At 41.4% G+C, this 16,885-nt stretch overlaps 1 protein-coding gene across 15 annotated transcripts in view; it reads left to right on the plus strand.

Moving 5' to 3' along the window:
• SYNE1 (spectrin repeat containing nuclear envelope protein 1) overlaps positions 1-14,699 on the plus strand; it is a 493,810-nt gene extending 479,111 nt beyond the window's left edge. For 14 of the 15 annotated variants that reach the window (XM_077349398.1, XM_077349413.1, XM_077349457.1 and 11 more), the window contains 2 exons: positions 1,563-1,621; positions 13,800-14,699. In XM_077349398.1, the coding sequence (XP_077205513.1) occupies positions 1,563-1,621; positions 13,800-14,043 (303 nt within the window). In that variant the 3' untranslated portion in view covers positions 14,044-14,699. The remainder of the gene's footprint in view (positions 1-1,562; positions 1,622-13,799) is intronic. The other variant, XM_077349465.1, reaches the window with a different exon arrangement.
• Positions 14,700-16,885: the final 2,186 nt, after the last annotated feature.

A 16,885-nucleotide genomic window follows, 5' to 3' on the forward strand; every position in this document is an offset into this window, starting at 1 on the left:
GCCCCTTTCATTTCCTTCCTTTTGGAACAGGGGGCGGAGCAAAAAGAAGGACTTAAATGGCTGCCAGACATTTAAACTTAACAGCTGGATGGCAGACCAGTCAAGCTGTTAAGTGTAAATGGCCAGTAGCCACTTCAGTGTTCCCTTTTCCTTCCCTCCCTTTGGAATGTTAAGTTTACACAGCTGATTGGCAGACCAGTCAAGCTGATAAGTTTAAATGGCTGGCAGCCATTTCAGGAGTATAGCTGCTGAACATGCCCAAATAAAAGCCAAAATAATTTTATTCAGAGCAGCTATTCTGGTAGTCCAAGAGATTAGAGAATATGCATTCATCTTACAAATACTGAAAAATGCTGATAAGATTTGTGGGGGGGATTCTTTTCCATTTTGAGTGAACCATATGCACATGCATAGTTATCACTAAGGGAAGTCTACTTATTCATAACTCAGTCACTATAGCCAAACCAGAAAATGAGCTTTAAATGAACAAGCCTACAAAACCTTCATCTTCTCCTCATATGCAACCACTTATGACAGACTGCTGTATATATGGCAAAACATACTTTGTCATGACTTGATCTGGGATCCTAATGTGTAAAGAAGAATGCAAACCGGATCTAGAAGTCTTTCATTGACAGAGCTTGCACAGAGGGAGAGAACCTAGTATATGACACTGGAGATTCTCACGCTCATTACCATAGCAACAAACCATACTTTATCATTATATCTTAACAGTGCCATAGTGACAGTCATGTGTGAGTCAGCTAAAATTACATCCACATGACAGCAGCTCCTATTTTAGACATAAGCATTAGCATGTCATAGGGGTCTTTTCCTCAGCACTTCCAGTAACCATCTGGAGATCATGACTATGGTGCAAGCATTCCCTCTGTTATGTTGTTAACCAGCACTGTGTGTGCCTGTAGCATTGAGCAGCCTCCGCACTAATAGGATATTTTAACCATCTTCTGCATATCTCCTTTGATCAGTTGACTGGTCTAAGGATACATTAATAATGAGAAGCATACTACTGTGCAGATATCAATTTATTATTATTATTATTATTATTATTAGCCTCAATCTTTGCTTCATCTTATCCCTACAACAACCTGTTAAGTAGGTTAGTCTGAGAAATAGTGACTGTATGAAGGCTGTCCATAAATCAATGGCCGATAACTCTTAAAACTGTAGGGGCAATGCCAAGGACAGAAGGGGTTTTATTTTTAAAGCATAACCTTTGGAGCATAATTTTTTTTAAACATACATTTATCCTACCAGTTGCATAAGATGTTTTTTCAAAAGGTTTTGTTAAATGCATTGCACTTTCTGTGTTCTGTTTTATTGACTAAAAGTGTCATTTTAAAATTCATGTTGAATGTTCCAATTAATTTCACATTCAGCTTGGATCAGAAAAGCCAGTTTCCTTGATTTGTGGGAATTAGCTACTTCATTTGATTTTGTGTTTCCTTTGCTGCACTTTTTAATTTATTTTCATCAGTAGCTTGTCTTTATTTGCCTGGACTGAACATTCTTCTTTCTTTACCCCTGTTCATTGCAAACAGCCACGAGGCAAATGTAGTGTATCACAGCCTGGACCCTCTGTCAGCAGTCCACATAGCAGGTACCTTATTCTCCTAGTTTCTGCACTCTGTTCTAGAATTCCAAGAGGATGATGGAAACTGCCCAGACAGGGGGACGAACCTATCCATGCTTGTCCTTCCAGAAAGACAGACATTATGCTGTTAGTGGAGACCATATCCTGTAAAAAACAATTTATGCAAGCAAAGCTTTTTGTACAAATAGAGGTTTTGATAATTCTGTACTATGCAATGTTTGCTTCCAAATTTACACTTCAATTCGTTAAAGGCATTTGATCACATGGATGTTTTCAGAGCATTCATGGTCTTTTCATTAAGATCCTATTTTCTGCTGCTCTTTGATCTGTGGCAAAGGCTTTTATCATCCTCTTTGTTTCTAGATATTAAATCATGGCAGGTGTTACACCAATACAGTCTATCAGAATTCACAAAACCCACAGATCTGAATCAAACCACAATCACCCATGTTTATCTTTCCATTTTAATTTTGTAATGCTTTGCTCAGTTTGTGGGTTTTCTAATTTCTTGATTCCAGGGATAGCCCAAAACTGGGAACACTGAAACTGAGGATTTAGCAACAATATACCTTTCCTCTACTGAGACAGCTCCATTGCAGTTACAGCATACTAACCATAGTCTTAACTCAGCCAGGTGCTTACATACATACGCTGGTCATTTGGAGATCAGCAGAGCAACCCACTGAACAGCTATGGCTTTCAACTTTCACCTTGTGTCCAGCAACGTGTCTTCCCTGCAGCTAACAGTGTTTCTGCAGTCTGTTGTCAGTGTGATTTGATGTTTGTGTGTTTATGTCTCCTTTCACTCTTTTACCAATCAATTCACTCTGTGTCCTTGACCTATTTCTTCCTGCCATGCCCTACGCAGAAGTAACAGAGAGCACTTGAATTTAGACACACATTCCTATCCTAGGTCTTGTTGCAGGGTCAAAATTTGATTATTTTTTACAGCCAGAATCTAAAATACAGAGCGAGCAACCAACTGAAAAGTGCAAATATTTTTGCCAAATACTTCCTAGATTCAGTGCAGTCAAATAAAAATTAGGAAGGTTTTGGTCTCATGGAAATCTATGCTAAAATGTGCAGTTAACTGCTCAAGGCCAATTTATTTCACGAGACTTAGGCATGCTGGATTGTGCTTTATTTTATTTTGAGCTCAGTTTAATACATTTTAAAGGTGGAAAGCCTGACAGATATATTTAGGTCATTAATCAAGCATTCAAACAATAAATCACACATTCTACACTTGATGTCCATTCCTTCAGTTTTTTGGCATATAAACTATGAGGAGGGGAGGAACAAGTTCAGTTATCTACCTCATTGCCATGTGCTATTTAGTATGCCTTAAAATTTCCCAGCCATGTACAGTGTGTGCCTTTAGGATTGTACCACTTTGCTGTCAAGAAACAAGCCATTGGGATAGGAAATATATTCAGTGCTTTTCTCCTCCCTCCCCCCTCAAAAAAAAGTTCCATCTACTTGGAAATGTCAAAATCAGTTTGTTGAAAGGCAAAAAAAGGTAGCAAAAGAATGTATTTGGAAAAACTGCTTGGCTGTTACTGCATTGTGGAGCACAGAATGTGGCATCTAATGCAAAATTAAGTTCTGTCATATTTCTTAAAATAAATCTGTAGCCCACATAACCAAAGTATAAAGCATAAAAATGTGTTGGTAACTTAAAACACACAAAAATGGGTGTCTACACTTGACGCTATTCTTTCCCACCCTTGCCAGCACTTTTCATGAATCTCAACCCTTTCTCCCATTTTCTTCACACAAAAAGGTGATTATAGACCATAAAAGACACTCTGAAAGTCAATTTTCACCAATGGAACACATTTATGCATCTCCTATGGATTTTTTATTCACCCAATAATTTGGGGGAGCATAACATAGTACTGGAAAGTATTAAGAACCAGAAAGTAGTAGGAACATTTTTCAGTCACTTCTTGTTTTGTTAAAGACATATTTGTGCTTTCAATGAGTATTGGGCTGGGCATGATTAAAAGAAAGAACAACAAACCATGTGGGCCTTCTGAATTACCCAGGGAATAAAGTGGGCACGGAAAGATTGAGACGTCTATAGTCTGGAAAAGGGGGCTTTCTGTGTCCACCATTTCTCCTCTTCCTTCCCTCTTTGCACTTTGCATATGCACTCCTGGACGATTTTGATACTGCAAGTGTTATGTGGTGAGCCGACAGGCACTTGAATAGGATTTTGCAGCTTTATGGCTTGCCTGTGTTTTAACTATGGCATCTATGTGGCACCTCTCAGATTAACTTTCTGCAATACTGTTTATTTACACATCTCTTAGTTGTATAACATAATAATAAATTTGCCATTCAGACAAGCATGGAAAACAAATGCATTTTTACTGAATAGGGAAGTTAATCAAGCACACAAGCCAGACAGGTTGTAGCTGATATGTAATGTGGTTTTTAACTGATAAAAAGAGTACAAAGTCACCACGGTGTTCTTTACTACTTTGAAACACCTCTGATCAGAGTACCTTCTATTTGATCTTGCACTGGATCAGCTACCTGTGCTAAAGTGGGCATATAGCAGGAAACCAAGTTGTTCAAGCCACAATATTTTGCTCTGGTAAGTTAAATGAACAGTACGGTCTTTTTAAAAATGAACTTAAGACAAAAGCATCTTGTTAATTTAGAAGATACATCTTTGGCAAGATACTCTCTCAAAACAAGTTGCAGGTTCTGCCAAATCACATGCAGCCTTCTGTCCAGCCCTCGCTAGACCCTGGATTTCTCTTGCTTGTCTCAGAAACTATTAATCAAGTACCATGTTCTTTTATGTCACTTTTCATTTCAAATGGTAACCCAGATTTGAAGAACTGTGTTGGCTTTCACAAGTAAAAAGATGCAGTGGATAGGTGGTCAGAACAAGAAGGTTGTGATTAGGAAAGCACTTTGTACACCAAATGCTAACCTGGACTTCACTGTTGGTGCTTTTGTTCAGCCCTGTGCAAAATGTGGAGGTTAATATGTCCTGGATTAGTCAGCTACCAAAGGAAAATTAGTGATAGGCAAAACTAATACTGCTCTTACAGCTTAGAACAATGAAGTTCAAAAGAGAGAGATACAAGCTGGCTGTTAAGTTTTCCTTGCCAAGCCACATGGTGATTTTGCATCTCTGCTACATTGCTGCTACTTTTGCAAACAAAAAACCAAAAGAGAAGTTTGTTACAGAGTTTAGGATTCCGGCACACAAGACTACTCTGTTACAAGAAACAGTTTTTTTAATGAATTGAAACAACTAGCTGCACTTTAAAATCAGGTCAGATTATGAAATTGTTTGGCAAAGTATTCATATTATTGTATCTCAAGGAGATATGTTTGATTGTTATTCCTTCCGTCCATTTCAGCAGCATGTTGTGGAGATACCGCACTGTTATGGAGTGCATATCTCCAGCACTAGCTGCTTTATACTCAACATATTGCAATAAGCAGAATGTGCCTGACATTCATCAGTGGAGCACTGCCTCTGCGTTGCTTAGCTCAAAATCCTCAGTCTGCATCTTAATCATTATTTGACCTAATCAGAAATGATCACCTTCACCCTCACACATACAGATCTCAATAACAAGAGTTCAGTAATTATTGGTATAGCCATCCATAAGTGCTTCTGATCTAATTCAAAGAATTATAGAACCTATACATTAGAATTAGAGCTTCTGAAATATTGTTCCTAGAAACAGAAAATATATGAGCATGATTTGGATGCTTCTCTTACATCATAAAAAACCACACTTGTACAACTGCACTTTATTTCAGTTATATCTAGACCACTTTCCTCCTAATTATATTGTTTACAGCTGATAATATCACTTCCTGTAGATAATGATGCATGGCCATAATGGCCTTGGATAAAAAGACCTGCAAGGCTACAAGAAAGGGTACAGAGGAGAGCGACAAAGATGATCTGGGGCCAAGGGACCAAGCCCTATGAAGATAGGTTGAGGGACTTGGGAATGTTCAGCCTGGAGAAAAGGCGGTTGAGAGGGGACATGATAGCCCTCTTTAAGTATTTGAAAGGTTGTCACTTGGAGGAGGGCAGGATGCTGTTTCTGTTGGCTGCAGAGGAGAGGACACGCAGTAATGGGTTTAAACTTCAAGTACAACGATATAGGCTAGATATCAGGAAAGAAATTTTCACAGTCAGAGTAGTTCAGCAGTGGAATAGGCTGCCTAAGGAGGTGGTGAGCTCCCCCTCACTGGCAGTCTTCAAGCAAAGGTTGGATACACACTTTTCTTGCATGCTTTAGGATGCTTAGGGCTAATCCTGCGTTGAGCAGGGGGTTGGACTAGATGGCCTGTATGGCCCCTTCCAACTCTATGATTCTATGATAAGATGGATTTTCTTACCCAGTTTTAAGGTGGGCTTACCTTTTAACTGAAAAGCATACTATTTAACATATTTGTTACATTCATATTTTATCATTTACTCTTTTCAGAGATCTATTTTTAGTTTCCTATAGTTTGGCATGATCTAGTTTATGCAATATGGAATTTTGAGCTATGTGAAATGTTTAAAATGCCCTAAGAAAGGATGACCTCTGAAATCTATGGTTAGTGCTAATTAGCTGTAGACAGTTTGCCAAAATGTTTGCAACTCAAACATTAAATAAAGAATAATGTTTATTATTTGCTGTGTACCTACAAAACTAGATGTTGTGAAGAACCCACTAGCCAAAAGGAACCTGTCCAAGTAAGCCTATACTCTCATATAGATGACAGAATAATAATATAATTTAAAACTGGTGAATAGATGAGTACTGGAACTTACTTTACACAAGAAAAAATAATCAAATAAGTATTAATTGGCCATGCATCCCCCCAATAAGTGATTAGAGGACATCATGTTCATATGTGCCAGAAGAAAAATACAAGATTAAATGAAAAGAGAGAACTAGCATACCATGAAGGCTAATAATGTGAATGTATAGAGCAGGGGTCATCAACCCCCGGTCCATGACCGGGTGCCGGGCCGCAAAGGCCACAGTACTAGGCCGCCGGCAGCCGCGCCTGCCTCCCCTCGCCCGCAGCGAGAAGGAAGGGAAGAGGCAGGTGCAGCCGCCGGCATGCCAGTGACGCAAACGTGCATGTGTGCAGTTGCCGCATATGCACGTTAGCGCCCCTGGTGGCGAAAATGCACAAGCGCAGCAACTCTACATGCACGTTTTTGCAGCACCCAGGCCGTCAGCTCTCCCCTCACCCTGGAGGCAGTCCCTGACCTGAGAAAGGTTGGGGATCGCTAGTATAGAGGATGGAAGATAAAAAGAAACTGGCAAATCGATGCATTGAAAAGTAAATAAAGTGATTTGAAATCCAACATGAGACAGAAAAAGCAATCAGTGTGATCAGAAGCAGAAAAACATTGTATTTGCATACAGAAAAATATGAGGACAAAATACAAGACAGAAGGAAGAGGTTTAAAGTGAGAATAATGGGGAAATCCAACTATAAGAGTACTCAAGAGAAAAATTTCAGGGTTGTGGGTAGAATCATCCCAAAAGAAGGAATTAGTGATAGCAGATAGTAACAGGATTTGCCAGATGGGATTGGGGTGTGTGGGCCTGGAGCTGACTTGTCATCCCTGTGCCCAACCTCCCCAACCCTGCAGAAGGAATAGAGAGGCTGGGCACTGGGCTTACTTGTCAGCAGACCTCTGAGTTCCATTCCCAGGCTCCAAACTCTGCTGGAGTGGGCTCTGCAGACTCCAAATCTGTCTTTACGCTCCCTGCACAGCCCAAGCTATGCAGGAAAGGTCAGTTGCAGGCATAAAAAGGAACTTAATTCTCCAGGGCCACCAAAGAGCTAATCCACAGAGAGGCTTCTCTCAACAGCAGATCAGTGATCTGATTAGAGTTTATTGAATTGGCCAAACTCGAATTCAGTTTACCAAATCAGTAATTCAGATTATTCAAGTTTTAATGAATCAGAAAAACTGGAATCCCAAAAATTTGATTTTTTCTGGTGTATGTCTCTAGTAATTGCCTTAGATGGCAAAGTGTCTTGCACCTCCACTAAAGGGAAATTCTCATAACAACATCAAGATCTCTAGTTTCACTGATAATCTTGGAAAATGATAACAGCTGAAACAGAATACATAAAGAAACATAAGGCCTTGAGGAAGGATAAAATTCAGACTTTGAAAGGTTTAATTTAAAAGTGACAAAAGCAATTATGGAGAAATAACATAAAGTAGCTGTAGTAAGTGAAAGAAAAATTAAAAAGAAGAGCAACTGAATATTTCCAGCAATACTCTTAAGAGCATACCTGACATATGGTATATGTATATGTCGCTGAGTGGGGTAAAATGGAGCCTCCCATAGGAAAGGTAAAGGCTTCTATATTTTCAGAGGATTCCCCATTTATGCAGAAAAGTACTAGTTGGTAAGCTGCTTCTGAGAGGCATACGAGCCTGCAGACATTTGATTGTTAGTTAAAAGGAAACTGGAGAGGAGGAATTTGGTTTTACTTGTTTAGGTATCCTGGAGGGAGAGAATTGTGGTCAGAAGCACTCATTCCCCCAATCTTAATCCAACTCCCCAAAACCAGGATAGTACAAATTGGTAAGAACACTGACTACTTAGATCTCCGAAAGAATTAATTAGGACTGGGGGAAGAGCACACAGCCTAAATTAAGACCCCAAGGCACTTTAGGCAACAAAATTGGTATTTACTATAGACTATATAGTATATATTTACTATATACTATATAGAGCCTCTTGTGGCGCAGAGTGGCAAGGCAGCAGACATGCAGTCTGAAAGCTCTGTCCATGAGGCTGGGAGTTCAATCCCAGCAGCCGGCTCAAGGTTGATTCAGCCTTCCATCCTTCCGAGGTCAGTAAAATGAGTACCCAGCTTGATGGGGGGTAAACGGTAATGACTGGGGAAGGCACTGGCAAACCACCCCGTATTGAGTCTGCCATGAAAACGCTAGAGGGCGTCACCCCAAGGGTTAGACATGACCCAGTGCTTGCACAGGGGTTACCTTTACATTTATATACTATATACTTATGGTATTTTGAAATTAGGGCTGAACAGAACATGTTAGATCTCCATTTTTACTCCAAAATTATGCCATCCAGTATGTCAGAAATTAATTTATAATAAATAATCTTTCCCATGATCTACCACTCAGATCTTGGGTTAGCTCAGCAGATTCCTGCTCAGCAATCAGTGCTGCAAGCCAGTTGTACTGCTATTTAATACTAATCCGGGACTTTGTGAGCAGGAAGTTACTAGGCCCATGATTCTTTGTGGCCCTCCAGCAAGTAGACCAGAAACCCTATGGTTGAGCAAATAAAAAAATAATAAAACACAACTATTTATTGCCCATTCCATATAAAATTAAAAACAATGTACAAAGATATCATTAAAAACTCAACAGTTCAGCAGATGTCTGCCCAGTGCATTTCAATCCTGAGGTTAATACAATTTTGACGACTGAAGAAGATCATCGGGGTCAAAAAGCATAGGGTCTTTTAGTAACTATACATATGTGTCCATTATTGTGATTCTTTGGAATTGGATGTACAGTTTCATCTTGTTGGTGTATGCCTAGATTTGAGTTTTTAATGGTATCTTTGTATATTGTTTTAGTGATATAATTATGCACACTGTGCAGTAAATAGTTTTGTTTTATTTTTCATTTGCTCAATTTTTTTACCATTGAGAAACCCCTTTCAAGTTCTTAGCTTGATTTTCAGGTTGGGTTTTTTTCCCTTTTGGTTTTCCTCCCGCAAATAAATAATTCCCAAAGATTTAATTTTTAAAAACTTGAAAGGACTAAGAACAAAGCAAAGTACTTAATATAGAAACCTAGCGAAGACGGAACAGAAAAGCTAAAAGAAGTTATAGAAAGGTAATAAAGATACACCAAGATAATATGTAGAAGGAAGAAGAAAAGTGATTAAATAGTATAAAAGTCTAGAGATAAATTAAGACAAAGAACAGAGTACTGCACTGTGTGGACAGGAAAAAATTACTTAAAACAATGCAGTCTGTTGAATGATAGCAATGGAAACGAGATTGATAAAGATCAAAAAGAGAAATAACTTTAAAAGTCAAATAAAAACAAGACATTCATGCAGTTAAGAAACAAGACAGTAATGAGTCAAAACTGAACAATCAAGAATTTTTAAAAACCCTTACAGACTCTAAAGCAACTTCAAAGCCCAAAAGGAAAGTAGATAAGTAAATGTTTAAAATGTAAACTAGACCAAGTAAAAACTGGAACAAGGAATCTTCCTTATTAGAGAAAAATTTAACAAAGCAGGAGAAACTAAATAAGGTAATTAAAAAGAAATCCCAAAGGTTTTAGATGTAGACAATCAGACTAAATCATAAAATGTGGAAAGAGAGAATTAACAAAACCAAGAAGATGAACAAGCAAAAATTATCCCTGTTCAGCAGGAAGAGTTGAAGCTGAGGCAGAATAAGTCTAGGGGAGTTTAAAATATTCAGAAACCTTGCCAAGCATCACCTGGCCCATCTGTCTTGTAGTACATCAGTGGTCAGATAGTTTGTGGGAAAGGAAGAAAGGGCAATGCTATTTCTATTCAGCTGACTGGCCAACTGGCAACTGGGCCCATCCTTGTGCAAACTGTATCAGTAGCTTGTCCCTCTGAGGCAGAGGGATGTTGACAGCTTTGGCCTATTACTCATTTATGTTTGTGAACTTGAATATGTTTTTAAAAAGGAAGCGAACACCGGTGTCATCTAACTACTCATTATAGATACTAAATTCACAATCTTGATATGTTCATTTACAAGTAAATGCCACAAAGTCCAGTGGCCCTAATAGGATTGCTGCCTATGGACAGAAAATCTACTACTTGTTCCACCCCAACTAGTAGTTTAAATGAGAGAAGTACAACCATATAAAGGCAAGAGACTCTTGGATAAGTCAGTCAGATGTTAAAATCTGTCAAAACAAAACATGAAAAATAAGAAGAAACCACTAAGGATGGTATTCATATTAATCATCTAATTACTATTTTATAAAACACAGAAAAGCAAATAGATAAATCAGAAACTAAATGTAGACAAATAGCAGATCCTGAATTCAGCAAGGCCAAGTAAGATAGTACAAGCCAAACAGCAAAACTCAATTCCTTATGGCTAATACATGACAGCTACCCATAATTAAAGAAGCCTAAAAGAAGGTGAATCTGGAGCAGCTGGTGTTCTTCAGGCCTTGATGGTATCTGGGAGACATGAATCATGAAAGCAATTCCCAGCACCATTCAATGGTTTAGATTAGCAGTAGTAATGAACTGTATTCCATCACACACATGAATCTAATAGTGAGCTAGGGCCCAAAGGTCATCTAGTTCAGTAACATCTATTCTAACTAGCAGAAGCTTTCAGTGTCTCATGCAGCAGTCCTCACATCACCCACTGAAGATGGCAGGGATTGGATCTGCAATGTTTCTGCATTCATAGTTGATACTCTTACTACAGAGCCTAAGCATCCTTCCTACAGGGAGCTCACATGGCATACTCCTCACAACAACTCTATGAGGTAGGCAAGACTGAGAGATTATGACTGGTCCAAAGTCACCAAGTGACTTTTGACCATAGTTTAAATTTAGGTGTCCCTAGCAAATATATATATATATTATATATAACCTACCCTGTGAGGGTATATATATTGCCCAACCTACCTCACAGGGTACTTATGAGAATTGAAGGAGAGAAGTATGATGTTGTAAGCCATTCTAGATCCCTAGGAGAAAAGAGGCATATAAATATCTAAAGAAAAGGCCAATACAAGGCAGCATGAAAACTGCTTTCCAGACATCTGATGTATATTGTAGAAGATTATGAGCAAGAGAATACAAAGTGTTTCTCCAACAAAAATGTTTTAGAACAGTGTACTATGGTGCTGTTTTCATTATGGTTGTATTCCCATACATTTGACCTCCATTAATTGGAAGTGACATCCACACAGGATGTTTATACGCATGCAGCATATATAGGCTATGAGCAATTCATATCCTCTATTTTTCATGGGTTCAAATAACATGTTCACAGCATATGGACTTTTGTCTGTATGCACATAGAGCTTCTTGTGCAATCAGCACCTCTAGTGTGTAAGCTGCACGGAGTTTTTATTCCAACCCCAGATCGATTCAGTCCCTGCCCTCTACACAGAATGCGATTTCCGTTTGGATTTGGGGCGATTTAAAATTTCCTTCTGCAGCAAGAAGGATTGATCCGGATATCTTAGAATGCTTTTAAGCCTCAATAATTAAACGCTCTTTTGAATCTGGGCTCTACTCCATGGTAGAGGACCCGTGATTGGCCACAGGTGGTCATGTGATAAACTTGCCTTAAAGGAGAAACCCCTACTTTCAACTTCTGTCGGTCCTGGAATTTTTCTACTCTGCCTTTTTCGATCCTCCCCCACCCACCCCCTCCAAGAAAAGAAAGAGGCTCCCTGCTTGGCTTCTCCCCCCCCCCCTTCAAGAAAAGAAAGAAAGAGGCTTGGCTCCCCCCCTTCTGAACTACCCTAACCACGTGCAGAACACTTTCCTGTTTCAATGGGGGGGAAGAGGAAGATCCAAGTTCAAAGCGATCTGAATTCAACAGGATTGACATTGGAATAAACAAAGTAAGTGCAGACTCTGCCTAGGACATGAAGGTTGGGTGCAGCAGAGGGTGGGACTAGCAAGCATGATTGCTTGATCTTCAGTTTGGAGAGCTATCCTGGTGTAGTGGTTAGGAGTGCAGACTTCTAATCTGGCATGCCGGGTTCAGTTCTGCAGTCCCCCACATGCAGCCACCTGGGTGACCCTGGGCTCGCCACGCCACTGATAAAGCTGTTCTGACTGAGCAGTGATATCAGGGCTCTCTCAGCCCCACCTACTTCACAGGTTGTCTGTTGTGAGGAGAGGAAAGGGAAGGCGACTGTAAGCCACTTTGAGCCTCCTTTGGGTAGAGAAAAGCGGCATATAAGAACCAACTCACCGCCACCACCGCCTTCTCTTTTCTTCTCCATCTCCTTCATTAGGTGCACATATACAGAGTGCCCATCTCCCCAAGCCCAAGGAGTAAGAGTCATGTGAGGAAATAGTCCTGTCAGTGATAGAAGTTATGTGGACTAAGATGGCAGTTAGCAGCACTGACTGTTCCCTTTGTCTCTCTCTCGGCCCATTAACTCCTCATGTTGGCATTGTCAGACAGTGGAAGGCTGGGTATAATTGAACTTTAATATAGAATTCTCTGATGCTGTTAAATGTGCCATATCATTTCAATACATCCATAGTACAAGGTCTTAATACCAGACTAAGCAGTTTTCCAGCCTATTTTGTGTGATGTGCCTGTAAATAATCTGCAAGGTTTCCTTTTTGATCTTGAATTTCTTGCCAGCCCTATCATTTCAAGAAGTTAATCATTTGTTAGCTTTGAACATTCAAGTCCCCATTGTCTAGCAAATCTAGCAAAAAGAACTTCCTGGAGTTCTTGAGATTTTTGAGAATGGGAAGATATATCTCTATAAATCCTCCAGCAGCAACAAAATTACATTCTCCCAACCACCACCACTGGAAAATTAACATTGAGAGACACTTTTTCTTCAGTTAATGATGGATAGTATTTCCTGACTATGAAATCAAAAGTCCTTGTCAAGACAAGTGAGTCCGGTTCTTTGTTACTTTTTGCTGAATTCTTGTTTTGTGGTTGTAAATTATATCAACCAAGAAAGTGTCTAACCTATAGCTCATTCATGATTTTAATTGCTGATTCAATGCAAAATGAATCTATGCCCACTGTACTATAGCATATGGATGTTCAAAATCTTTCTAATTAGAAGCGGCATATTATGCTCACTACATGGCACAGAAATGACTGGGCTACTTGGCTAAAAAGGAAAAAATTGTTGAAATTGTTGGAAAAAATGGAATAGGTCTACTCTTGCATCCTGATCCTAAAACCATCTCTCTGAAAGCAATTAATATTGTTTGTTACTGTTTGTAGTCTTAGATACTGATATAATAAGGTTGTTTTAAATCAGCATGGAACACGATAGAAGTATTTGTTGTCTTTACAGTTGTGGAGGTCGTATGACAGTTAAACTGGTATTCCATTCAACTTATGAAATTACGTCCTTTACAGTACAATGTTAGTTTATTTCTGTGTTGACCTCTCTCCTCAGGTCCACAAGAGGTGGCTCAGATTCCTCCCTTTCTGATGGCCAGCCAGCTCAGCAGCAGCACCAGTGCTTCCTCCTCAGAGTCCTCAGAGCAGCGCTTCCACTCCAGCTCCTCTTGCTGCTCCTGATTGGTCTTGCCTGCCTTGTGCCGATGACAGAGGAAGACTACAGCTGTGCCATGGCCAATAACTTTGCTCGCTCCTTTCACCCCATGCTAAGATATACAAATGGCCCACCACCTTTATGAAGCAGCTGAAAAGAGGACAGGGAAGTGAACATTTGAAATGTGGGTGTATCCCACAGGGTAGCCCACTGTTACATCAGCTGTGACCTCTGCTTGACCAGACACTCAACAAAAAATGCATCCGCATAAAATTAGTTCAAGTGTCATGTGAGTAACATCAGGTTGCACCTTTGCAACTGAAAAGTCTATGAAATAAGTGCTGGTACCCCCCACCCCAACGCTGGCCAGCCCTCTGGATTATCCAGCTATTTGGGGTGAGTGCCCTACACTATGCAGAGCAAAGGACGTAAGACTGAAGGAGGACTTCATTCATTACCCTAACTTTCATTAACTATATCATTGATATTTACACTGTGTGTGAATATAAAATTTTATAAGTACACATATACAAACCAAGACGGTGTTAAAGAGCTTTTAGAAACTATTGTAACATAACATTGTAAAGAGCTTGTAAGGCATTGTATCATTCCCACCCACCTGTTTTGTGTGGGGATTGTGGTGGGGCATGATGTTTCGACTTTTGCTTTGGATGGACAAGCTGTAAATCTGAATGGCGCTTTTTATAGTTAAAAAAAGGTTAACAGATGTAATAAATGAGATCCCAGAAAGCTTTATGAACAAATCATTAATGTTAAGCATTAAAGATACATATTTATGTATGTACAGTTTGCAAAAAAAAATGTGTAACAATTTCTTACAGAAGTTGTAGAATAATTTGTCTATGCACTTAAAAAAAATCTGGCATCAAGACCTGATCATTCATATGCCAACAAACACTGCAGTTCAAAAACCAACAATACAGACCAGGGTAATGTTCAAGTTAGAAAAATGTGAAAGTAGACGTTGAAGAATTGCTGCAAAATCCTTTGATGATTCGTTAAAGTCTTCTGTTAAAAGAAATACCCTAATCCAACCTTTCTCAAATGCTTTACCATTGAGAAACCCCTGAAACATTCTTCAGGGTCCGAGAAACCCCAGAAGTGGCGTGAGCATGCAGAATAGGGTTGGGAAGCAGAGCTTTGAACATGCCCTCCCAGGGTCTGCCCCTTCTCATCCCCTCCAAGCCCCTCACTGACCATCAGGGTGGTCAACATGTCTGTATGTAGTCATATAATCCAATAAATGTTTAACAAATATTAAAAATATATAAACATTAATTCCCACCCATTTGGGAAACCCCTCCAGGGCTGTCAAGAAACCCCAACATTTCACAAAACCCTGATTGAGAAAGCCTGCCCTAATCAGATGAAGGCAGTTGGCATGAGGAATCAGGTTTCCTTCTACAAGTAATATACCCCCTTGGATACAGAATACTGCATGGGGATGGGGAGCCCACCTCCAGCACTTTAGGATGGACACCAGCTGTTCTTGGAACACACACATGCAACAGTTGGCTTGCTAACCTCCAGGTAGTGGCTGGAGATCTTATGAGATTACAACTGAGATCAGTTCACAAGGAGAAAATGACCTCTTTGAAAGGTGGACTCTGTGGCATTATATTTGACCGTACCCTCAGATCCCCAAGTCTTTCCCAACCCAGGGCTGGCAATCCTATGCAAAAGTGATAATTGCTACAGTGTTTTTCAGCACTTACATCGAAAGTAGTTCTTTAGGTTTGGGTATATGTATAACAGTAAGCTTGTTTCAGCTGTACTACAGCACCTGTATTTCCTGGAAGGGATTGCACTTCCCTCTTGAGGCTTGACTGGAGCTTGACATACAGTCATTTAAGTGCCTGGTAGCTTATATTTGTCTGCTTCTGGTTATGAGTTTTGTTTAATGAAGGGGGGTTCACAAAACCTGTTTTATGCTGTTCTTATGTCCCTGCTTCGGTTTTAATGACTTGTTTTGTTATCTTAAACCCCGCCCGCGGTGCCGCAGGTGCCGCGGACTAAATAAAGCCATAAGGGCTTAGAGGAGGAGTTAGGGCGGGCTCTGTCCGGGATGAGGAAGGGTGCCGATTGGCCCCTTCCTCCGGACAGACCATCGGCGGGGCCAATCGGCAGGCGCGGCCAGGGAGCCTCTGCCAGCCGCGCACAGCGCAGCTGGCGGGGGCTCCCTGGCCCACGGCCTGACGCGTCAGCTCCAACCACGCCACACCAAGCCGCTTCCGCGTGGTGAATCACCGCCGGATGCGCAGCCGCCACGGGACATCACCCCCTCGCCCCGCCCAGCCAGCCACGGCCACCAGAGGACGCCTCGGGGCCGCCGCTGCCCACGCGCCACCCCACACTTCAGGAGCCCCCCGCACCGGTGCCGCCACCCTCCACCATGGCCCGCCAGCCGCCCACGCTTCAGGAGCCCCCCTGCACCGGTGCCGCCACCCTCCACCATGGCCCGCCAGCCGCCCACGCTTCAGGAGCCCCCCGCACCGGTGCCGCCACCCTCCACCATGGCCCGCCAGCCGCCCACGCTTCAGGAGCCCCCCGCACCGGTGCCGCCACCCTCCACCATGGCCCGCCAGCCGCCCATGCTTCAGGAGCCCCCAGTGCCGGTGCCGCCACCCTCCACCACGGCCCGCCAGCCACCCAGCTCCAGCCACGCCACACCAAGCCGCTCCCGCCTGCCGATCACTGCCGGACACCCGGAGCCACGCCGAGACGCCAAAGACCCTCAACTTCCTCCTGCCCTACAGCTCGCAAGCACTCCAGGTAGGCCGCGAACCCCCGGCCCCACAGGACAAACCCGGCCTTGCCAAGCCAGCCCGCAGAGCCCCGCCGCCCTCATGGCATGTCCTCCGAGCGCCCACTGCATTTTGAGTGCAGTGGGCTTTTTTACTAGTTATATTGATAATACATTATGCTTTTAAGGCATTGTTTTCACTTGTAAGCTGCCTCAAGCAAGA

This window comes from Paroedura picta, chromosome 1, assembly GCF_049243985.1.
Source record: "Paroedura picta isolate Pp20150507F chromosome 1, Ppicta_v3.0, whole genome shotgun sequence".
NCBI classification, from domain to species: Eukaryota; Metazoa; Chordata; class Lepidosauria; order Squamata; family Gekkonidae; genus Paroedura; species Paroedura picta.